Source organism: Trachinotus anak, unplaced genomic scaffold (assembly GCF_046630095.1).
Source record: "Trachinotus anak isolate AG129_WGS33_773 ecotype Australia unplaced genomic scaffold, CSIRO_AGI_Tana_v1 ptg000008l, whole genome shotgun sequence".
NCBI lineage: Eukaryota > Metazoa > Chordata > Actinopteri > Carangiformes > Carangidae > Trachinotus > Trachinotus anak.
This window is the reverse complement of record NW_027273859.1, coordinates 5,715,712-5,738,049: the sequence shown is the minus strand read 5'-3', so window position 1 is coordinate 5,738,049 and position 22,338 is coordinate 5,715,712. Positions and strand designations below refer to the sequence as shown.

General features: G+C 42.7%; 2 protein-coding genes across 5 annotated transcripts in view; both read left to right on the top strand.

Moving 5' to 3' along the window:
- The first annotated feature begins 1,219 nt into the window (after positions 1-1,219).
- ap3m2 (adaptor related protein complex 3 subunit mu 2) lies at positions 1,220-8,916 on the top strand. 2 transcript variants are annotated; one of them, XM_071482070.1, is made up of 9 exons: positions 1,220-1,379; positions 2,894-3,186; positions 3,300-3,471; positions 4,369-4,506; positions 4,679-4,764; positions 5,271-5,404; positions 5,623-5,830; positions 6,074-6,218; positions 6,757-8,916. In XM_071482070.1, the coding sequence occupies exons 2-9, from the start codon at positions 2,914-2,916 to the stop codon at positions 6,855-6,857; spliced, it is 1,257 nt and encodes a 418-aa protein (XP_071338171.1). In that variant the 5' UTR covers positions 1,220-1,379; positions 2,894-2,913; the 3' UTR covers positions 6,858-8,916. The 2 variants fall into 2 exon arrangements, with proteins under 2 accessions (XP_071338171.1, XP_071338173.1); XM_071482072.1 differs by having other exon boundaries at positions 1,257-1,379; positions 2,902-3,186.
- A 3,490-nt stretch (positions 8,917-12,406) lies between these two features.
- Positions 12,407-22,338, top strand: part of tet3 (tet methylcytosine dioxygenase 3) — a 41,174-nt gene continuing 31,242 nt past the window's right edge. Inside the window, exons 1-2 of one of the 3 annotated variants that reach the window (XM_071482068.1) lie at positions 18,645-19,145; positions 19,855-19,914. Coding sequence is in view for 1 of the 3 variants with exons in the window: in XM_071482065.1 (XP_071338166.1) it covers positions 12,700-13,065 (366 nt within the window). In the remaining 2 variants the exon portion in view is untranslated. Of the gene's footprint in view, positions 13,066-18,644; positions 19,146-19,854; positions 19,915-22,338 lie in introns of those variants that run through there. The other 2 variants (XM_071482065.1, XM_071482069.1) reach the window with 2 other exon arrangements.

Sequence of the window (22,338 nt, the reverse complement as noted above, 5' to 3'; positions counted from 1 at the left end):
ATGTGGGTCCACACATATCAACAAGTAACTGATCACTGTTTTTCTTATCTTTGTCACAGAGATAACAGAGAGTGAAGATATGGAGGGAGTAACTGCTAACTGCTGGAGTGCATGTGAAAACGACCTGTTTGTTTTACTTCATTTTCACGATCACCATCAGTCACCAGAGATTCAGCTTTTTCTTTATGATCATAACAGAAGGATAAAGCTGTGAACAGGAAAAGCTGATGTCTTAGTTTCATATTTGTTCTGACGTCTGTGTTCTTCTCTTCTCCTAACATTTACTGGAAGGTTTTAACTGACTGATTTTGAGGCTATGATTCGTCGTGTATTCATTGTTCGCACATGTTTAAACTTTGTCTTCAGGGTGTTGGCTGCACTTGTAAAGAAAGCAGAACTGAATAAGAGGAAGACTGTGAATGCAGTTCTCATTCCCCCGTGAACATTGTGGAGCTCTTAAAAATCAAATGAGCTCCTACTGGTCAATGCTGCTTGTAAATCATATCAGGGGAGACATATGACACAACAGGTTGTGGTGAAGAGGATGCTAGTGTTAACTGTCATTGCCCCATAAACAGAACATTCAATATATTCCTCATAGGTCACTTTAAAGAAAATAAAGGTGCATGTTGTTTGTTTGAAATATTATAACTTTGTTTCAACTGGAAAAAGCTTTAGAGAGTTAAGCCCTGTGTATCTCACATCTATGCACTGTGTATTTATTTGTTGTCTAAATGACACATTGATCTTGATGCAACTGTTTCTAAGGTGGTCAGCAAGAAAAATGCGACATACTGTGTATATAATTTTATCATGCATAAACAGATATCTTCAGGCTTTTCTCCAGCATCAGCAGCCTCTTTATGGATGTTAGATTGTAATCTGTTCAATTTTTATCTTTTCCTGTACTATTTCACTTTGTTTTGTGGTATAATGCAAAGGTAGTGTTTATTTGTACAACACATAATAAGAAGTACAATGAAGCCGACTGATTCAACTCTGCTGTGTCCCCTCGTCTAACTGTGTCTTGAATGGAGAGAAACTCCACAAGATGAAATCTGATACTGAAACAAAATGTCAGACCAGCTCCATCTTACAGCCAATCAGCGGGCTGCTTTACTGGTGTTTACTGTAGCTTTTCCCCCACGGTCCAATCACAGCCAAGTCACAAGTCCTCAACTTCCGTATTATTGGCCAATGACTGTATTGGGTAGGCGGGCTTGTATAGTCTCCTTGGCTTCTGATTGGTTCGCTCTGATCCGCTAGACTTCTCGCATCAGGATCTGCTCCACCAAACGGGAAGCAACGACGGCAGCCTGATCTTTCATTGGGAAGAAAAAGGTGAAAGGCGAGACGAAAACGTAAAGAAATTGTCTTCGGTAAGTCGGTTGCAATTTATGAATGACTCGAGAAGCAAGTATGGAAATTTCAGCCAAGAATAGTATGGTTATTTAAATGTATTTCCACCTTCTGTACCGGGTGACGGGGCTTTTCCTCTGTCATGAGACTGAGGCAGGAGGAGGGACTGATGTAGCATCTTGTGTGGAGATGGAGGCCTTCAACCGCTGTGCGATAGGTTGCTAGTCGTAAATGTTGCTAGTCGTAAATGTTGCTCGTTGTAAATGTTGTACGGTAATAATTACACGTAGCTGCACTGTGCTTTTGTAGCGCTGAGCTATATCCGTTTCAAACTTGATAGCTTTGTCGCATATTTAATGAATATTCCGGTGTCATATTTCCTGAGCCACCGTCAGTCTCCTCATCGGTTTACTTGAGAGGACGTGATGCTGCTGTATCAAGTCCAAACCTGCTACGCTGGCAGATGTCCTGTTTGCCTGGAGAGAGCGGTGCACCAAACTCCTTTCACAAAAGTAGAAATGTATTGTTGAGACCTTCAAGCTGACATGTCACACTTAAATTGTATGCGTTCATGAGGCATTCATTCATGCACTGCTGTGAAAAAGTTTGTGTACTCCGTGAGTTTAACTAAGAAATAACGTTTAAATGTAAATTTTATATATATATTAGTCTTTTGATAGCTGTGGGTTAAACGAGTGGGGACTGAGTTGATGGATCCAAAAATGTGAAAACATGCTTTATTCTTCAACACACAAAAATCAAGACTGTAGTTACATTGACACACAGACTTAACAGTATTCTCTGCTGACCAATGTCTGTGCCCTATCCAGAGCGTAAACCTTGTCATGTGAGGGGAGGAAGGGCTGTCTTTCAGTAGGGGGCATGGTATCCTAACTTTCTTCTTTCTTTCTTTTCCTTTGTCAGACTTTATTCAAAGATTGTTTAAGTGTTCAAACTCCCTGAATGACTAAATAACTCTATAACTACACACAAATTATTAGTTATAGTTAATCAGTTATAGTTAAATACTCTTGTGTGTGGTACTGTAATCCTATTAGAACAATGCGTTAAAGAAGGGCAATAGTCAGAGAGAGAGGGGGGGGCGGGGACGGATCACCATGCGATGATAATGATAGTAGTGACAGTAACAGCAACTATAAAAATGATGATGATTGTAATAATGATAATAACATTATTATTATTATTATTGTAGCAGCAGCTCATAGAGTAGGTGCTTTGTTATCACAACAGTAGAACCTCAGATGTAAATGATATAATTCATGATGGCGGAGTAACATGTGGCTGCTACAGTTTCAGGGTGGACTAAAATAAATCTTATTGTTATATCATATTTGTATATATTTGTAACCAAACACTCAATATTTTGTATTATTTGGGCTTTTTGTATCCTCAATCCTCACAGTCTTAAAATAAGTATAAACCAGTGACATTTACTTAAGTGTCTGATTGAACTCTGCAAACACATTCTTACAGTACAGTTTGAAATTAAACCTTTTCTGTTTTATGTCGTTAGCCTCTCAGCCTCCAGCAAAAATGATCCACAGCCTGTTCCTAGTAAACGCCTCGGGGGACATTTTCCTGGAGAAGCATTGGAAGAGTGTGGTCAGCCGCTCAGTGTGTGACTACTTCTTTGAGGCACAGGAGCGTGCCACTGAGCCAGAGAACGTCCCGCCAGTGATCCCCACGCCGCACCACTATCTTATCAGTGTGCTCAGGCATCGCATCTACTTTGTGGCAGTCATCCAGAGTGAGGTGCCGCCGCTCTTCGTCATTGAGTTTCTGCACAGGGTTGTCGACACGTTCCAGGTTCTTGCTCACCTGTTTTTTTTGGGGGGTTTTTTTGGTCCCCTTTTAGCTTATTTTAATGACTCATATGTGACTTTAACTTCTCATATCCTGCCTGTTTTCTGTGATCTCAGGACTATTTTGGAGTGTGTACAGAGGCTGCCATCAAGGACAATGTGGTAGTGGTCTATGAACTGCTGGAGGAGATGCTGGATAACGGCTTTCCACTGGCCACAGAGTCCAACATCCTCAAAGAGCTCATTAAGCCGCCCACCATCCTCCGCACAATGGTCAACACCATCACAGGTACGATCACATTAAATCAAAATGCAGATATGATACACAATATATTGGCCTGGTACTGTGCAGGTTATTTGTTTTTAAAGCCTATTTAAAGGGATCTATTAACCCATAGATGAAAAGTTATTTAGTCAAGTTGTACAGTTATTGGTGTTATTATGGATTTATGGAACATATTATCTCCCATCTGCCTTTCATAAGGAAATGTGTTCATGGTGATGTCACACTGCGTGGGGAAAAACCATAGACTGTATGGAAAGATGGATGTAGCCTCTGTGATGTCACTCATAGGTTTCTTAAGAGCAGTTTTGAGGTTTAGAGGGGGCCGCTCTGCCGGAGCCTGTCTCTGCCTAACTCCTGCTGATCCCAAAACTGGCAAAGAGGTGGAGCTTGTTTTCAGCCCGGGCTTCATTGCATGCCGGTTTGTGGCAAGCATACGTCCACCCACCTGTCACTCAAATGGACAATGTCCTCAAGCATGTATAACTTAAAGCCTGAATAAAATGTGAATGGGTTAAAATAAAATTCAACCCCTGCGCTGTCATGAAGGAGGGAATTAGATATAGAGACCAAAAACTTTTTTGTATCAAGCTGTAAACATGTTTATTTCTATTGTAAAGTGGGGCATTTTAACATGGGAGTCAATGGGGATTGACTCACCTTTTGAGCCTCAAGTGGTCGTTTGAGGAACTGCAGTTTTTGGCAGTTTAGTGTTGGCTTCATTTTTTAGCCCCAGAGGTTGTAGCTTGGAAAACATTTTCACTTTTTGGTTTTGCTGTTTGGACCCCACTGTACATCAAATTAAAACTCATCATCCAGAGTTACAGCATAGAATATAATAACATGAGATTTCTGTGTTTTTGTGAAAATGCATGTTATTTCAGTTCATTGTGTGTTTTCCAGGCAGCACCAATGTGGGTGAACAGCTCCCTACAGGCCAGCTGTCAGTGGTGCCATGGCGACGCACCGGGGTCAAATACACCAACAACGAAGCTTATTTTGATGTGGTGGAGGAGATCGATGCTATCATTGATAAATCAGGTATGGCTCTGCATTATTTACATAGACATATATTGTATATAGACATATTTTGGACATCAGCATAAAATATGAGCTACTAGCATCTTACAAATAACAGTGTTGGTCTTTAGAATGAGTTTTGGTCAAATCCTTGTTTGTAAAGCAATGTTATGCTTTGTTGTTGTCTCCTCAGGCTCCACTATTACAGCAGAAATCCAGGGAGTAATTGATGCCTGTGTAAAACTGACAGGCATGCCTGACCTCACCCTATCCTTTATGGTGAGTTCACAACTCGTTTTTTCAAACCTTTTTTAAGCCTCTTGTGGATTTTCAACAAGCCAGCTCTTAGTGGATTCATACTATCAGACTAATATAGTCCATAAGAAAGTAGTACAAAAGATTACATGACAAACGCAGACAAAGACCAGCTGTGACAGAGACCAGCTGGTGCTCTGCCTCAGCTTAGTCTCTACATCTATGAATTATTAAAGAAAGTGCCTCATTTTATGGGAACTGAGAAATGAAAAGCAGAGAGTTCAACATCAGCCTCATGTATTTAAAAATGGTTGAAAATGATCTAAAATGGCAAAGATCAATGTACATTTGCACATTTGAAAACGAGACTTTTTCCTATCAAGTTGTTGTAACACTTGTTGCTTTAGCCAAGATGCGGTTTGAAAGGGTTTGACTGAGCTCAAGCAGTGAAAATAAAATTACTGAAACGGCTACAAGTAAACATATTTTGTTTTACCTGCCACTCAATGATCTCTGTCTCCATCTCCCAGAATCCTCGGCTGCTTGACGATGTCAGTTTCCATCCGTGTGTTCGGTTCAAGCGCTGGGAAGCCGAGCGGATCCTCTCCTTCATCCCGCCTGATGGAAACTTCCGGTTGCTCTCCTACCACGTCAGCTCTCAGAAGTCAGTGGTTTTTTCAGTCAGGATCTGTTCGTGTCACGCTTCTCACTAATTCAGCATATCATCCATGTGTTATTTATCTAATATACCATATGTGTTCTGTCTGACCAAGCAGCGTCTTAATATTAGAAAACAAACATCATTAAACATAGCAAACAATATTCTTCCACTGGCGCATGTGATTCTGACCTCTGGCGTTTGTTGGCCTGCTTCTCTCTCAGCCTGGTGGCGATCCCAGTGTACGTCAAACACAACATCACCTTCCGTGAGGGAAGCTCTCAGGGACGTTTTGACTTGACTCTGGGCCCCAAACAGACCATGGGCAAAGCTGTGGAGTCGGTCCTGGTCAGCAGCCAGCTGCCCCGTGGCGTCCTCAACGCCAACCTCAACCCCTCCCAGGGAACATACACCTTTGACCCAGTCACAAAGGTACTTAGAAATTGTGTCCAAGGTTGTTTATACACCTAAAAGACGGGTGAAGAGCGTACATGTACATAGGAATGAAAACTTATGGCTGGAGGTCTTAAAAAGTCTTAAATCACACCAGTCCTCTCTAAAAACAAAGACACCACTACTTGTTTTCACTCTGTGTCGTCATTGTGTTGGAGAGGAAGGGACTTTTTAGGAAGTGGTGGCCTCACACTTGCGTCTTGATATCTTATGTTTATCCAGTTGTTGTCATGGGATGTCGGTAAGATCAACCCACAGAAGCTTCCCAGTCTGAAAGGTACCATGAGCCTGCAGGCCGGGGCCTCCAAACCTGACGAGAACCCCACCATCAACATCCAATTCAAGATCCAACAGATGGCCATCTCAGGTACACACACACACACACACACACACACACGGCATCTATACCACTTATCCTAATGCAGTCACAGTTTTTTGTAGGAATAGTGTTTCATTGTCGAGATTCTCTGTCAAACAACACTTTGTTTACCCTCCTACTAAACTCTCACACATTTTATCAATAATTAATGACTGTTGTTGTTATTCTCAATTCAACTGAGAAACACAAAGAGGTTTTCATGACAGCCTGCTCAGCTGATAACCACCTGACTGTCCCATTCTCTGAGCACAGTGACACAATGACCACTAGATGGTGCCAAATGCAATAAATACACCTCTGAGAACATGATATCAGAGGGTAAACTGTGCAGCTTCTATGGTCTGCTTCTCTAAACTGGGAGCACACGGATCTGAATCTACTGCTGGTAATACACTGACTAAATTCGTAGATTCGTCAGCATGCCCACTCTGACCCCCACCCACCATCCTTTAACATTCATGCCAGACAGTTATGATTGTGGTTTTTAGTGTTTTGATGAATGAATGATATTTGTGTCCTTTAACAGGGCTGAAGGTGAATCGACTGGACATGTATGGGGAGAAGTATAAACCTTTCAAAGGCATCAAGTACATGACAAAGGCTGGCAAGTTCCAGGTCCGGACATGAAGACTGCTGCTCTGTGACTACTGGACCAAACCACGATGAGACTGAGGGGTGATGTGATGGGGGAAGGGGAGTTGGTACATTCCCTGTGTATATGCATTTGAGGATCTACACAAACTGGAGGCTGCTTGTAGCAGTTGAAAATGGACCATTTCTCTGTCAAATTAAAAACATCAAAGGTCCAGTCAGCAGGTTGGAGCTTTGAGCGAATCTGAGTTTGAACCAACAAAACCTTTTCATCTCTATCTAAGCTGAACCCAGGTCAAACCCAGCTGGTCCCAATGTAAACTGCTTCCTATATGAAAATTCATAATTTTAATCCTGAGCCCAAATCAAACCCAGTTTCATAAAAAGCAGTTTGCTAGTTTGTGTCAATTCAGGCTCCATCAAGTTCAGACATCAAATTTAAGATGTAACAAATAAATAAACAACAGGCCACAATCTGATGCTGTAGTGTTTCACCTATAGGTATCAGGCTTCGTCCACACTACTACATTTTAGTTCTAAAACGCATCATTTTTAGTTTTATTTTGAAAACTCCAGGGTTGCACTGTAGTCTGGATGGGCAGAAACAGAGACCTTTGGAAACGATGACACAGACCCGTACAGTCGCTCCCTGATTGGGTCTTAGTGGTCACAGAATACAAGCTACACTGATTTTTCATTCGTATTATTTTCTGCAACCACCCAACAACAGAGTGGACAATCTGGTTCCTGTTTACACCGGCACATGTGTGTCCAGTGTATGTGAGTGGTCTTGTGATATGCGTTTTCAGCTGTGTTAGTATGGATGGAGATTATTTCTGATGATTCTGGATGGAGATCGTTTTAAATGAAAACGTAGTAGTCTGTATGTAGCCTCGGCTTTGAAGGTGATTTGTCCTCCACTTTTCCACATATTAGATATTGGATATTGGACCAATTGTAAATCAATAGCTCGGTGCTTTCCCATGTCAAAGGACCTCTGCAAGACGAAACAATATCATTGTCTTACAGCACAGCAACACATTAAACTAAGAGTCAAACAAGTGATGAGGTGGATGTGCTGTAACAGCAGGTCAGGCTCTAAATTAAAATTGAAATGTTTTTTTTTTCTCCCGAACTTTTATAGGACAGAACTGCTTTAATAATAAGTCTTCCCATTGTGAACTCCTCGTGAAATGACTAATGTATTTCCTATAGTCCAGTCTAATTCCTTCTCCAGAATTCATCTGTCCAGTGTTTGCCCTGTTCTTGTGCTCCTTCTCTTCGTTGCAATAATTTGATGATTTTGTCGGCAGCACTGGAGTCAACACACTGATGTATGAGAATATGACACTGGAGCCGTCCTCAGTCATGCACTTTCACATCTGCTGGTACAAACATTTCCTTTTAATGCAAGTGAGATGCTGTTCAAGCTGTTTATTAGCATCTCGGTTTCAGGTTACATATTCACCTGTTTTATTCAACTGAAATAATTATTTATTAAACAAAAAAACAGGATTTGCTGAAGAAATGTTTTGTGTATAATGTTTTCCATTCCTGCATCCTGTCATTAAATCCTTAAAGGCTTTAACTCTAGAGAAGCTTGGTATTTAACTACATGCTAAGGCCAAACAGGATGGGTTTTCAACAGATAGATTTTTGACCCTGTCGCAGTCTATAGCTGTGATCCACATTATAAAGAACTTCCTCAGTGCATTACAACACTTCCCAGTCAGAGAAACTGTATAACCTGCATCTTAATATCTATTTGTGTACACCATGCCAACATAGCATTATGAATGTCACCATGCCAACTGGGTTGATCTGGGTAAACCAGCAGGAGGTGTGATGCTTACATACTCTCAATGTCATATTCACACCTCTGATTTCATGGCACAGAGGTGCATGGCATGGTTGGAAACAGAACGTGGTGTTAACAACTCAAAATAAAAAGAATATATAAAGCTATGTACCAGGTATCTCAGAAGTATGTTGAAGGTTTGCATTTTGTGTTTATGGACTTTTGTTTGTGTGTTTGTTAAACAGCCTCCAATGGAGTGTTATACTGGTGTAAAAATAAAGATTTGATGTGTTATAACTGAGTGATAACACTGATTACAAATTGCGTGTTAAATAGTGTGCTCTCTGTTAAAAGGTGCTTTGGAAATGATTACTTCTGTTAATTTCAGCTCTCAACATTTAAACATTTTTGATTCATTATAGCATTTTTAAGTGTATTGTCACACAAGTCTCTTGCTATGTAATTTATTAGTACTTTATTACACGGAGACATGGTGAGATGCTTTACTGCAAATGAAAACCAATGTTTTCATGTCAAAGAACCACAAACAGATGCACAGTGGGAAACAACATCAGTTAGGTGACGTTGTGGTCGCCACCATCTGGAAATTTTGATTTTATACAGCATTATAAAACGGTCTGTATCATGGTTATGGGATGAGTGAAACCACAGAAGTTGTTTCTATTTCAGTCAAACTCTTTGAACTTCATGTACAGCAAACTGCAGTAGCTGCAGTTCTCCTTCTCCTTTTGTTAGATGGAGGGGATGATTACATCTGACATCACCACCAGCTGAGGATGGTCTGGATCATGAGACACCTAAACTCTGTCAGCTGGGGCCGCTGCTGCCCCTCATGTGAACAGAACAGGCCAAATATGTCCAGGAGGGTGGCAGAGGGCTTCAGACGTAAAAGGTCCCGATCCTCATTCCCTTCATGACGTCACAACATCTGGTTTAAAACCCACTCGTGACATCAGCCTATTTACACCCCACTCTTTGACATCAGAGCTACCAATTAAAATGTCACAGTGGAGTCTTTAAAAGGTTTTTTTTTTTTAGATCATCTCATAAAACCACAGAGCATGACGGCGAGTTTTAACCCCTTCATCTTCACTGTGTGACGTCACCCCTCCCCCTGGCTCCAGCTGGCAGGACTCCACTCCATAATTTACTGATCACTTTAACCCCTTCACCAAGACTTTCCTCTTTCGCTCTCTCTCTCTCTTGTCTTCACCTAAAGCACCATGGACCAGACTCAGCAGCCTGAAGTTAAAGTTGTGTCATTGGGTCATTAGGCTCAAAACTTTTTCCTCCCTCTCCCCTTTTGTGCGCGACTATTTTATAAAGAGGAAAAGTTTTTCTAGGCGCATTCCTGCTCTCAAGTTAAGACCCTTTCATTATGCTGTCTAAAGACTTTTGTTAGATTTTCTCTTTTTTTTTAATTTTGCAAGCGTTTTCAGGAAGTGCAGAGGAATATCGAGGCATTTAAAGGTCCGTTCAGGTATGTGGTCTCTCTTCACACTTATTGTGCACATGTGGATGCAGCGGTGGGGGGCAAGCGAAGTCCCGCTTTCATGCACATGCACATCTGTGAGTAACACATGTTTCTCAGCCGCGTTATTCAGTGAATGATCAAACAGCTGAAAGTTGTGTGAAGATATTGCATTTGACGATCAGTAATGCTTTTACTGAAATGAAATATTGATACTTTTATTGGTGGCCCTAATCACTGAGGCTGTTTGCCGGTGCATCGGAGTTTCAGACTGTCGCCTGGATGTAAATCAGAGTCACACCCGGGGAAAGTGCTGTTTTTGTCACCCAAGGCAATTAGCTGAGTGCCCTAACTCACACCCCTAATGGGCTTTGTGTATCCTACTGTTGACAGCGAGCATTATCTCCATGTAAATCTACGGATGCCTGTTAGTTTTTATCTGATGGCTTTGAGCGGTGTGGGCTGGCCAGACCCCGCACCTCAGTGATGGTGAGTGGGCTCCTGCGGGGACCCACCGTGGAGACCCACGTGTTTACAGTAACAGAAACAACACCGGCAGCAGAGAGGAGCCGGCTCGTGTGGGACAGCCCTGGCTCTGGCTCACACCCAAGTGAGGACCTGACGCCTCGTTTAAACACGTGTTTGGTGACGGGTCGGACCTGTTTATCATGTTATAGGCATTTATTATCATTTATTATATGTTATGTTACAGGGCAGCTAATCCCACACCACTTTAAAATTAATGCTTGATGCACTGCTCCAGTTTTGCAGTTAGCTAACAGGTGGAGGGAGAACCATTATATTTACTGAGGATGTCGGTCTTCTACCCCACATCACCTGAGCCTTGAATCTACACTGACACACAGGTGTAAGTTTCTTGGTTGCACCAAATACTTCAGACTAACTAACCTACACCATGGACGCCCATTTGGTAAGGTTTTTGTTCTGAACTATTCAAAGGAGTTTGGTAGCTTGCATTATACTAATGTACAATAATAATAAGCAGAAAGGAAGCAGTGCTGTTTTGCTAATGCTAAATGTCAAATGTAGGTTGTGCGTTAGCAACCTAGCAAACAAGCTAAAAGTTGTAACGTTTAATTTTAGGCTACTTATAAATTCTAAAAGTTTAAAGTGTGTAGCTACTTTGTTATATTCAAGTGCTTTGTTACTGAACAAGTCTCTTATTTATTTTTACAAAGTAGCAGTTGGTCTTATGCAAAAAGCAAAATAACAGTCAGTTTGTGATTTCCCTGCTGCAAAAAGCCCTGTCAGAGCAACAGGTTCTGTTAAACTACACTGAAGTAGCCTAAGGTGCACCAAATGTAGGTGGATTTAACCCTTGCAGTCAATATCTAAAAACAGCATGGCTGTGAAACCAGGCAGCAGCAAAGAAACATTGGGTTTTCTCAGCACAATCCGCTTCATTGACTGTTGACTGGAGCGTGCGACCGCAAGACAAAGAGGACTGTCCCTGGCATCAACTTATCACCCCCCTTCTTTTATTCAGGCTGACACAAACACCCCCCACCCCCACACCTCATCCATATCAGGCCTGCCATTGAACACAGTCCCCTGCTCATGTGAGCCTGTATGGCTATGAGCCAGCTGGATGCACAGTGCTGACAGCTGTGTTTGGAAACCAGACAGTATCCAGACAGCAATCAGGAGTGTCAGACTGAACACTAACGTAGGGCAAACCATTTAATGTCATTTATTGACAGACAGTGAGTTTCACTAACTGTGCAAAAACATTTCCAGTGATTTGGAGCAGTGTCTGAAACCTGACAAGATAATGTTTGGTCAAGTCAAATTATTAACTTTAGTCTAAACTATTACCTGAAGTGTCACCAAATGTTTTTTTTTAATAAGGAAAGCTAATGGCTTCATATTACTTATCCACAATTTTTTGCTTTGTCTTTGTTTCTTAATTAACCTCATTAGGCTCACTTTATTTAACTGACACCAACATTTAACCATGAGATATAGATATTAACATACAGAGGCCCCTCTGTAAATCTTGAAAAAAAATGGTACACATTTTTTTTGTATTCTCGGTTTAATTAAGATGTTTTGTCTTATCCCTCTTATCTGTCTCTGACTCCTCCAGACTGTGCCCAGACTGGGCAGACACTGCCATGGCTATCCCGGCTCCAGCTACGCTGCTCAGATTGTGGTGGACCGCCAACCATCCCTCAGGGTAGTTGGGAAAGATGGACTCCATACTGGAAGTTGCCGCCTGGATTCTCCAGGGCCGCCCGGGTGACCAAGAGCACAGAATAACAATTAAGTTTTCCATGGAGGGCTAGAAGACAAGATGAACAGAAAGCTAACTTTTTTGGCAACAGCCCAGAGAGTTAAAGCTTTGTCCAGCAGGCTTACTATCTAGATAAACAAAGTCATTAGCATAGACTGATCCAAGACATGTTACCTACCTGCTAAACTGTAGGACCCGACAAACTTCAATCCAGCCCAGTATTCATGTTACATTTGGATGGTATCTGATGTTGATTTTAAACTCTACTTTTTAAACGTACGTGTTTATTGGTGTTTGTCAAGAGACAGAATAGGCATAAGGCAGGACAGTCACCATGCCCAGGCCAAGAGCAGGGCCTAGTCCGCCACCTGAGGACATTTATGAATTCTCTATGGATGCAGACGAGGCTCAGTCTCTCCACTTGTACAGAAAATCCTTAGAGAAGACATCTCCTCTCAGCAAATACATTGAGACTGAGCACCAGCAAGCAGGGCTCTTCTCTCTTTCTCCCACTGATGCCTCCCTTGATGCCGCTTTTGACCCTCAGAAGAAACGGAGGAAGAAGTGCGGCACCTGCACTCCCTGTCTGCGCAGAGAGAACTGCGGTGACTGCGCAAACTGTCTGAACCGCAAGACGGGCAAGCAGATCTGCAAGCTGCGCAAATGTGAACAGCTGAAGAGGAGACGGAGCGAGTGGGAGGTGAGTGAGGCGAGTGAGGCACTAATGTGTTTATTGTCTGATAATATTACAGTTATTGCCTGGGCTATGCTGTACTCTTATTTGTTAATGGTAGGTCCTATTTATTCTTTAAAAACAAACATCCAGCCATCTATTCTCATCCATCCCTGCAACCATTTCAGTGCCTGCTCATTACTGTCACATGGAAGCATTCATTAGACAAAAAGTAGGACAACACCCTGGACAAGTGACTTCTCACAAATGTTAAGCTAACACAGTTTGTTGTTATGTCTGTTTGTTTATCGTTGACTGATGAATGCAGAGAGGAATTCCACATGCTGTTGATTGGACAGCTAACGTTGGAGGTTTACCGACAACTTCTTTAGAGTTTTGCTCCCAAAGTGATTTATTATTTAAACCATTATTTACCCAGAGAATCTTTGCTTGTACTTTGTGTCCACCTGAAACGCACTCATGTTGTTAGGTTACACAGTCAGATTGATTTAAGGCAGAGTAAGTTCTGGTTGTGGTATTGGAGTCCCACGATCAAGGTACTTGGGCTGAAGCCTCCCTCCACCCATCCATCCATCAATCACAAACATCTTTTTGGGGATGTCCATTCAGACAGATTGCTTGAAGCTTTGCAGCCTCTGGTGCTACTGTTGGCGTTCCTTAACTGTCAGATCTAGACCTGCCTCTTGTTAGGCTGTGTTCAGACAGATAGTTAGTTTACATGTGCCATATATGCCATAAGCGTTTATATGTTAAAGCCAATTAGCCAGTGACAGACACTATAACGTGAACACCTGTGGCACTCGTACTAGGAATTAAATTCCCTAACTGTAACTGACAGTTTAATATGTAATTCTTCTCATGACAACTCCACTTGTGTCTCAGCGTCTCCTTGTGAACATTAATCACTGCAACAGAGCCAGACCTGATGAAGTCATTTTTCTGCCAACTGAAATATTTTTATAGAGAGCACCTCATACAAAGACTCAATGCTGTATGCTTTACGTACATGATAAAACAACCACTATAACTATTAAAACTTATAGTATATTAGAATATCCGATTATAAAGCATTGTTGAAAGTGCTCAGTTACTAATTCAAGCAGCTAATATGTACTTTTCCTTTAATAGTCAGAAAAACAGAGACGCACCCACATATATTCATTCACCTTAAATATAGTTAATTAATGTGAGTGTATGCTTGTGTATGTTTGCTGAGGACACAGATGTGTTTCTTGAACTGAAGCGAGCTGTTTAAATAGTTAGTTGCTTAAATATTCCAAACCAGTGAAAAGTTTTACTTTGTTTTAACAGACGTTGTGTGTGGACTGTGTGTGTGTGTATTTGCATGGCTTAGAGGCTGCGATGGCTACCAAACAGCAGCAGTGAAGAATTCCTGCAGTTGCCTGAGCTTTGTCCTCTGACCTCTGAGGCTTCGAATGAGAGTTGGGGTTAGTGGGGGTTAACCTTTGGCCATTTTGTGTGTGTGTGTGTGTGTGCGTGTGTGTAGGTGTGAGAAGAAAGAGAAAGAGTGCATGTTTTTAAAGTGTGCACTCGTGTGTTAATGGAAGTGTGTATGTGTGCGTTTGTACTTGCATCAGAGTCTTAAACAGGAGGGGGGGATGGGCAAGTCAAGGAGGAGGATGGGAAGACGCAGTAAATGTTCGGCACTATTGGAGGAGGAGAAGCAGGAAAAACCAGAATGGGCTACCTAAGCATGACTTCATAACTGCTGTGAAGATACTGTTTGCATGACTAAAACAATAGACAACACCCCCCCCACCACCCAGCGTGTCTACAGTTGTAGATCAGAGGAGTAGATGCCTTTGCAGACAAGGACATGTAGGTGTTGTAGAGCACAAAGCTGAAGTCTACAGGAAAATGCCTAAGGTTTGTTTAGCCACAAACAGGAAATCAGGGTTTCCATCAGCACACTCCAGGCCTGTCCTGTCCTGTCTGGTTAGAGACTTCTAAAGTGAGAGCACAACACATGGGGGTCTGCAAAAGAAGCACAATTTAAAGTCATGCAATTCAGTAATAACTCAACAAAAACAAATTGACTTAGTGTTTAATGGGACAAAAATTGGGAAGGGTTAGGAAGGTTAGGGAGAGGGAAACAGTCTTGTTTGAAGAGGGTTCCTAATTGTAACCATTGTCTTTTTCAAAGCTCTCTTGTTGCTGAGGGGTAATAGAAATTTACAGCCTCCATATTTAAAAACCCCTGACCTCCGAGGGAACTCTTTCCCTGTTCAGCCAAACTTTTCCCGCTTTCCTCTTAGTTCTTTATCCAGTAGCTCCAGTATCTATTATGAACATTGTGACACAGGAATATTATTGTAGCCATTGTATGGGTAGCTCTGACTCATGTTGATTGTGTGTTGTTGATTTTCCACTCTTGCTATCAAGTTGGGCTGTGGATTTCAGATAAATAAATAAACTGAAATGTAACATGAGGAAAAAAGGTCCTAATTGAGCCAACTAGATCCATTTGGCCATGCAGTCACATAGTTAGCAGGCCAGTAATAATCATTTTGAATGTAATGTAGCTTGTCTGTCACTTCTTAGTTAAAACAATTTATGAGAAAAATCGAATTTTCTTATTGATATTAAATGCCAACAATTCATAAAGCTAAGGTCACAAGGCTCACACTGCGCAGTGATATTGTCCAACTGTTAGAATACAGGTTATTGCAGATGCTGTGGCTTCTCTCTGCCTTTAACACTGTCGATACTGATAATCAATCAGCTGTTCAATATTGCTACAGAATGATAACAACATATGGCTTCATTCCTAACTACTACTACTGGCCCTCAAAGACCTTAATTGGTATACTATGTCTTTCCATCCATCCACCCATCCATCCATCCATCCGTCCATCCATCCATCCATCCATCCATCCATCCATCATCCATCCAGCCATATCCCTCCCCCACAATCTCTCCCTCTGTATCGATGCAGCAGCTGAGTCCCTTATTGCCTGGCAACCACATCCTCCATCTTCTCCTTTGAGAACCGCACCACAGCAGCTTTTAACCTCTGGCTGTTCAAAATATACAACTATCCAACTTCAAACGACCTACTGAAGGTGCAGCTTAACTGGAGCTTGTTTTACCCAAGAGGCTTTGCATTCACATAACATTCTCTTACTTAACAGACTGGTTGAGATTCCATACTGTGAGTACTGTGCGTGTCCACATGTGTAAAATAGAGAGTAGGTCTGTGCAGACTAGCTTAATTAATACCATTAATTACACCAATGAGTCTAATTGCAGGCGAACTAACCCAGCACCCTCTTCTTCCTCTGTCCATCCTCCTGCAGCCAAATGCAAATTTTTACAACCTGCTATCAGAAAGGCTGTAAGGAGCCCCCTCTCCTGTGTCTGAGTGTAGTGTGTGTGTTTGATTGTGACGGTGAGCAGGAGGAAGCGTTTGTTACAGGTTTTGCAGGGCTCTGGAGACCCCTAATCTCTTCTTAAATGTGAGTGGGTAACAGCAACAGATGGGACACGTGTGACTGAACTGAAATGAAATGAAGGAGTGTGTACACCAGGATTATGACGCTGCCTGTGAGTAGACAGGATTTGCATCTGCGTGTGATTATGTTCTGTGAGTAATTTGGCAGGTGTGTGTTGAAGACTGGGAAAGTCTGAGGGGGTAAGGGAGGTTTGATCAAATGGAAGATTGCTAGATTATGTGTCTTCCTCTTAACATTGTAGATATTTCTAGCACCCCTCTCTTGACAGCCGCTATTTGGCAATTATATCAGCGTGAGATAAATATATAGCAGAGGAAGTGTTGTTTCCTCTTCTGTCACTGTTATTATTTATAGTCCTACTACAACCACCGTGTTTCTATCTCTATTGTTCTTACTTACAGTATTATATAATTTTATCACCAGTTCTTATATCATAATCACAGATATTCGTAATATCACTGCTGCCTTCACTAAAACGCTTGTACCACGACGACAGTAGTAGTAGTACGACCACTGCCTCAAGTACTGCAACTACCCCATCCACCTGTAACGAAGCACACTGAAGCCTAGCAGTAGTTCTCGCTGTCCAGCGTACCACAAACACGCCTCCGCTCACACATAAACACACACATTCACACACATTCATACACGCACGTGGTCCATCTGACGTCAGCAGAGGGGATTTCCCATGCCACATGAGAGCGTCAGACAGACACTAGAAATGCTGTGTCACTGTGCGGCTGCCTCACCTCCCCACGCCACACTTCAGCTCCCTCTCTCCTTTCGTTTCCCTCTCTGTGTCTCTGTCTGCCTCTCGCTTTCTGTCTTTTTCGTCTCGATCCGCTGTGTCTTCGCCGGGCTGCCTGAACTTTCGCTGACTTTGTTTTGTTTTGTTTTTTTTTTTTGAGGTTTCTCATTCAGCAACCGATTTTACTCTTGCACGTTTTTTTTTTGCTTTCTTTCACATGCTTCACTTCACCATTTGTTTTTTTTGTTAAACTTCTCATTTGAGATAAGCTGATCAGTGACAGCTTTTTTTTTAGAGGGTTTCGTTAAAAAAGGTAAATGTGTTTTTGCAGTTGTATGCAGTTGCTGATTTGGACAGTAACATATCCCCTCTGGCTCTAGTGGTTATGTGCAGCAGTCTGGCAAGAACGTACGCTTGTCTGCTTTAACAAGGTACAAGCTGGAGATGATCTTTCACTCTCACACTATTAACACTATAAACACAAGCTTCCAAAACATGCTTGGTATGTTCATTCTTGCAGAGATGGAGTCCAAAGGAAATCCAAGGGAAAGCCCCCAGCAGCTTTTTCCTTTAAGTGAAAAGTTGAGGTAGTGTTTGCATGTGTTTGCTTTGCAGATCGCTGATTTGCACACGTGAACACAATCACAGCTGATGATTATTTGATCTTGTGACAACACGACAACTTATGTGGCTTTGATGTATATCGGTGGGACAGTGCTCACTTTCAGTGTCTCCACTTTCTTTGAGTCAGCATGTTTCGCTCTGCTGTGTAATTGTGCGTATTGCTTGTCAGATGGGGGGTTGTATGGCTGTTTGAGAGGGTCTCTCACTCTGTGTGTGTGTATGTGTGTGTGTGTGTGCGTGCTGTGCAGTCCAGTCCAGTCCAGTTATTGCAGGCAGCCCTGACACAGATGGTGCTCAGCGATACCACATACCAGAGGCATTGTTTAGGGAAGGCGAGTTCGAGGAGATAATTGACAGGCATAGAGAGGACCCATCCCCCCAACACACACACACGCACACACGCACACCTCCTGTCCACCACCACTCTCTTTATGTCAGCCTCTTTTTCTCTTTTTTATTGTTCTACACACACACTCGCAAAACAAACTCAGTCTTTTTCTTTTTGTATTTTAACCTCCTCTTTTAACACACACACTCTCCTCTTTCTCTCTCTCTCTCTCTCTCTCTCTCCCTCACCGCCCTCACTTGCTCTCCTTCAATTTCACCCTAGCAGCAGAGCCCAGCCTGGCCTCTGATTGGTGGACGGACTGCCTTTGTGTGCTATCTCTAGCGTGACGTCTCTCCGGCAAGCTGTGTGTGTGTGTGTGTATGTGTGTGTGTGTGTGTGTGTACATTTGTTCATGAGTGTATATGTTTGAAGAGACAGAGAAGGGGGGAGGGGGCGGTTGAAGGGGCATTCGCGTGCATGTATGCAGAAGGAGAAGAGAAAAAAAATGAACGAGTGGGAGGAAGGAGTGATAGTGATCACAGAGAAAAAAAATCCCTCGTGTGTGTGTGTGCGGTAGACCTATTGGCATACTAGCAGGAGAGAGAGAGCGAGTGAGGGAGGGGGATAGAGCAAGAGAGTAAGCGACAGAGAGAGAGAGAGAACGTGCGTACGAGGGCTCATGTAAAACCAGATTAAAAACACAAGATGGCTTCCTGAATGGGCTGCTGGAACACAGACGAGAGAGAGAGACTGAGAAAGAAGAGTGGAGATAGAGAGAAAGAGAGAGAGAGAGAGAGAGAGAAGAAAGGGGTAGAAGGACAGAGGTGAAGACGAGAGGGAGCCGGACTCTTCTGATGGGGATTCGGCCAGCGGACGGAGGAGTACAAACCAAGGCAGCTCAGAGGCTTGGAGGGTAAATATTCATCACTCCAGACTATTTTAAGATTGATAGGTGGGTGGGTGGCGGGTGGAGGGGGTGGGAGATGAGATTGGCGGGACTGGGGAACAGCTCGAAGACAAAACACATCATTTAACATTGAGACAGCCAGTGCCATGTAGACAAGGGGTACATGCTGTGCCAAATAAGAAAATGCTATTGCTTTACAATTATCAGCCCTGCTTTGATGAACCACTTCAATCTATTACATCTTACTCTCAACTAACGTAGCCATCGACACTTGTGTGTGTTTTGCCAAGTTGCCCTTTAAAAAAAAATGGGTTATGCCGACTTGTCTAATGCATATATTAGGGAGGCTGCGCCAGGTCGGGACACAGACATTACATAATTCTATAATTGAAATTGAATCCTTGCTTTGCTGTCTCTCATTCTCTGTCCCAGCAGTAGAGGGAAGTGCCGGCTCACTGTTTGAGCACAAATCAAAGAAAAGAGATTTGCGTGCACAGCTGCTTTTTGATGGTTGCTGGGGATGACAGGAATGATAAGTAGATTGCACATAGACTGGCATGCACGTTTCACCTGGTCGTCACACTGTACTTAATAACGAGTCTTTTTGAACAGGCCCTTGTCGCATTATTCTATTGATTGTTATTCTCTCCCCCTCCCATCTCTCTCTGTCTCCCTCCCACTCCCCCCTCTCTTGCTCTGTTGAATGGCTGTAAAGGTGGAATATTTTGAAGACAACAGTTGAGGCTGTTTGGGAAACCCTAAACTGGCAGCTGAGGTAAGAGAGGACACCGGGTTGGTGTTTGCGCGTTGTTGTGTGCGTTTGTGTGTCATCCTCGTCATCCGTGCGTGATCTCTGTCCATGTTGTTTTTACTCTCAGCTGTTGCTTCATCAGTGCAGTGAGGCTCTTGGAAGTTGTAAACATGGTGGTTAGTCAACACGGCGACCAGGTCCTCTGCATTTATTCGCATTTTTACAAATGTGACTATTGTTTTCATGTATGTTTGTTTGTATGTATTTGTGTGGGTGCTTTTTACCATCGACACCTGTCACCTCTGTGTAGTCGATACACCCCAGACTATTTGCTGTTCTCTCCAGCAGAGACGTTAACTTATTATAGCAGCCCTGATGTGATCGCAGGATGGAATAAAGGTACATTAGTCACCTTTCAGCATCAGTCTTTCATATCCAAATTGCCGTGATCGGAAGCTGACAATATTAAGTCAGCTACTTCGGCTTTATCTCCAAGCCGCGGTGAGCTGAGCGCCTTGGTGATGCAGTGGCGGCATCCTCAGTTTAAAGCGTCCCACGCTGCCCACTGATTGGTGCCAGAGCCGGGCATGTGTAGATGCAAGAGACCAGGGAGAGGAGGAGGGAGGAGGAGGGAGGAGGAGGAACCCTATGCGCTGGCTCAGGAGCCAGGGGGCCGTCCTTCTTCTCCTAGGTTCTGGAGTCAAATGAGGTAAAGGGAGTAAAAGTTAGTGGGTCACGCATGCGTACGTGTTTGATTGTCGGGCGTAGTAACCTGTGGCGTGTGGCCGCTGAGAGCTGCTGTTCTACAGCTTGCCGAGTCGGGGCACACTTGTGTGTTTATGTGGAAAGGAAGCTTGAGGTGGCGAGGTTTCAGTATTATATGAATTGTAATGTTATAAGAATCTTGTGATGTCCTCTTCGAGTGGGAGAAAAAAGCTTTGATTTGACTTACCGTCAAATGCATAGTGAAACATTTCAGTATTGTTAACCAAGCAGAAGTGACAAGTCATGACTTGAAGACTTTGATGATACATGATAACATATCCATTCGCCTGCGTCACTACAGTGATAGGAAATATGGGTTAGTCAATCAGTTTCAAATGTCATGAATGGGTTTAGCTCAGTTCTACTGACACGCTGAAGCTTACCTCTAAGCCTGCTCTAATCCCCAGCCATGTGTAGACAGTCTCTTTATCCACAAGGTATATATGACCATCTGGGTCACAGGGAGAAAAAAATCATTGAACTGTCCATTTGTGAGAGAAGCTGTTGACTGTGTTTAACAAGTTTGTTTTTCTTTGTGGCTCTCCTAAGCTCCTGTTTGTAGAGGGTCCTGGTTGCTGTGCGTGTCCTTAGTGGAGTGTTTATCTCGTGAAGATCTGTTTCCTTGTCAGTCATTTCCCTGGTTACACAAAGACAAACACAGTCTACACCCAACACACTGAGGGCATTATTTTGACATTTTAAATAAGCAGTTATACAGTATCATTAAGTATTTCCAGGACCCACGCAACAGCTTCAAAGATGTCCAACATAAAAACATGGTGTAACAATACACATGGTTAAAAGCGAGTCCGGCAGCACTTTGAATGATTTATTTCTGTTTTACAGCAGCAGAGTGTTTGGTAGTTTTCTTCTCTGTTCAGGACACGAAACGGAATGAAGAGATTGCCACAACAGCTCACAAGACACACAAACTGCACTCGCGTGATTTTTTTTTCCACGCCCATACACAGGATTTCCTCTTTATGCGTGAGGTGCACTTCACACAGCGCACTGGTGGGAAAGAGTCAGAAGTGGGGTAGAAACACTGAAACCACTGAGTGCGTGACAGCAGATGGAACGTTTGTTAATCATATGTTCAGCCTTGCGTGGAATCCCCAGCCTTACTCGCAAAGGGTTAACACTGACCTAGTTTCCGTGGCAACACTGAATGTCTGATGACATCATTGCTTTAATTTTAGCCCAAGTCCGGCATCCAAGGTTGGTCACATGACTAACTTGTCGGCACCACATACACAAGTGTGTGTGAATGTGTGGTTTGATATATAGTACAGACTCAGGAAGTGGAGGGTTTGACATCACCTCTTCCATTCAGTGTTGGCTTTCGATGTATTTACTGCTCTGTAAGGTTTCCACTCAGTCAGTAAAGAACTGCAGCTCCGCTACCCATATGTGGAGACACTGTAACATACAGTTAACAATTAGTCAGGTTTTTTGGTTCTCAAAATGATCTTGAGTAATGTGGTCTTCATCTCTTGGTCCTCCTTTGGGCTCGGCTTCAAATGTTTTTTGAAAATGAGGGTCAGATCTCAGGCTCCTATATTACTTCTTGTTTAAGGATACTGGATTATAATGAAAGGTATTTAGAGATCTCTAATAGAACTGAACAAGTGAAATCAAAAATACACTTATACAATATAATCTACAATCAATCAAACTTTATTT

Bases quoted from the DNA above. Each gene is read 5' to 3' on its own strand.
- ap3m2 (XM_071482070.1), top strand. From the start codon at position 2,914: ATGATCCACAGCCTGTTCCTAGTAAACGCCTCGGGGGACATTTTCCTG. The intron at 4,507-4,678 runs GTATGGCTCTGC...TTGTCTCCTCAG, and splicing joins TGCTATCATTGATAAATCAG to GCTCCACTATTACAGCAGAA. The intron at 5,831-6,073 runs GTACTTAGAAAT...ATGTTTATCCAG, and splicing joins CCTTTGACCCAGTCACAAAG to TTGTTGTCATGGGATGTCGG.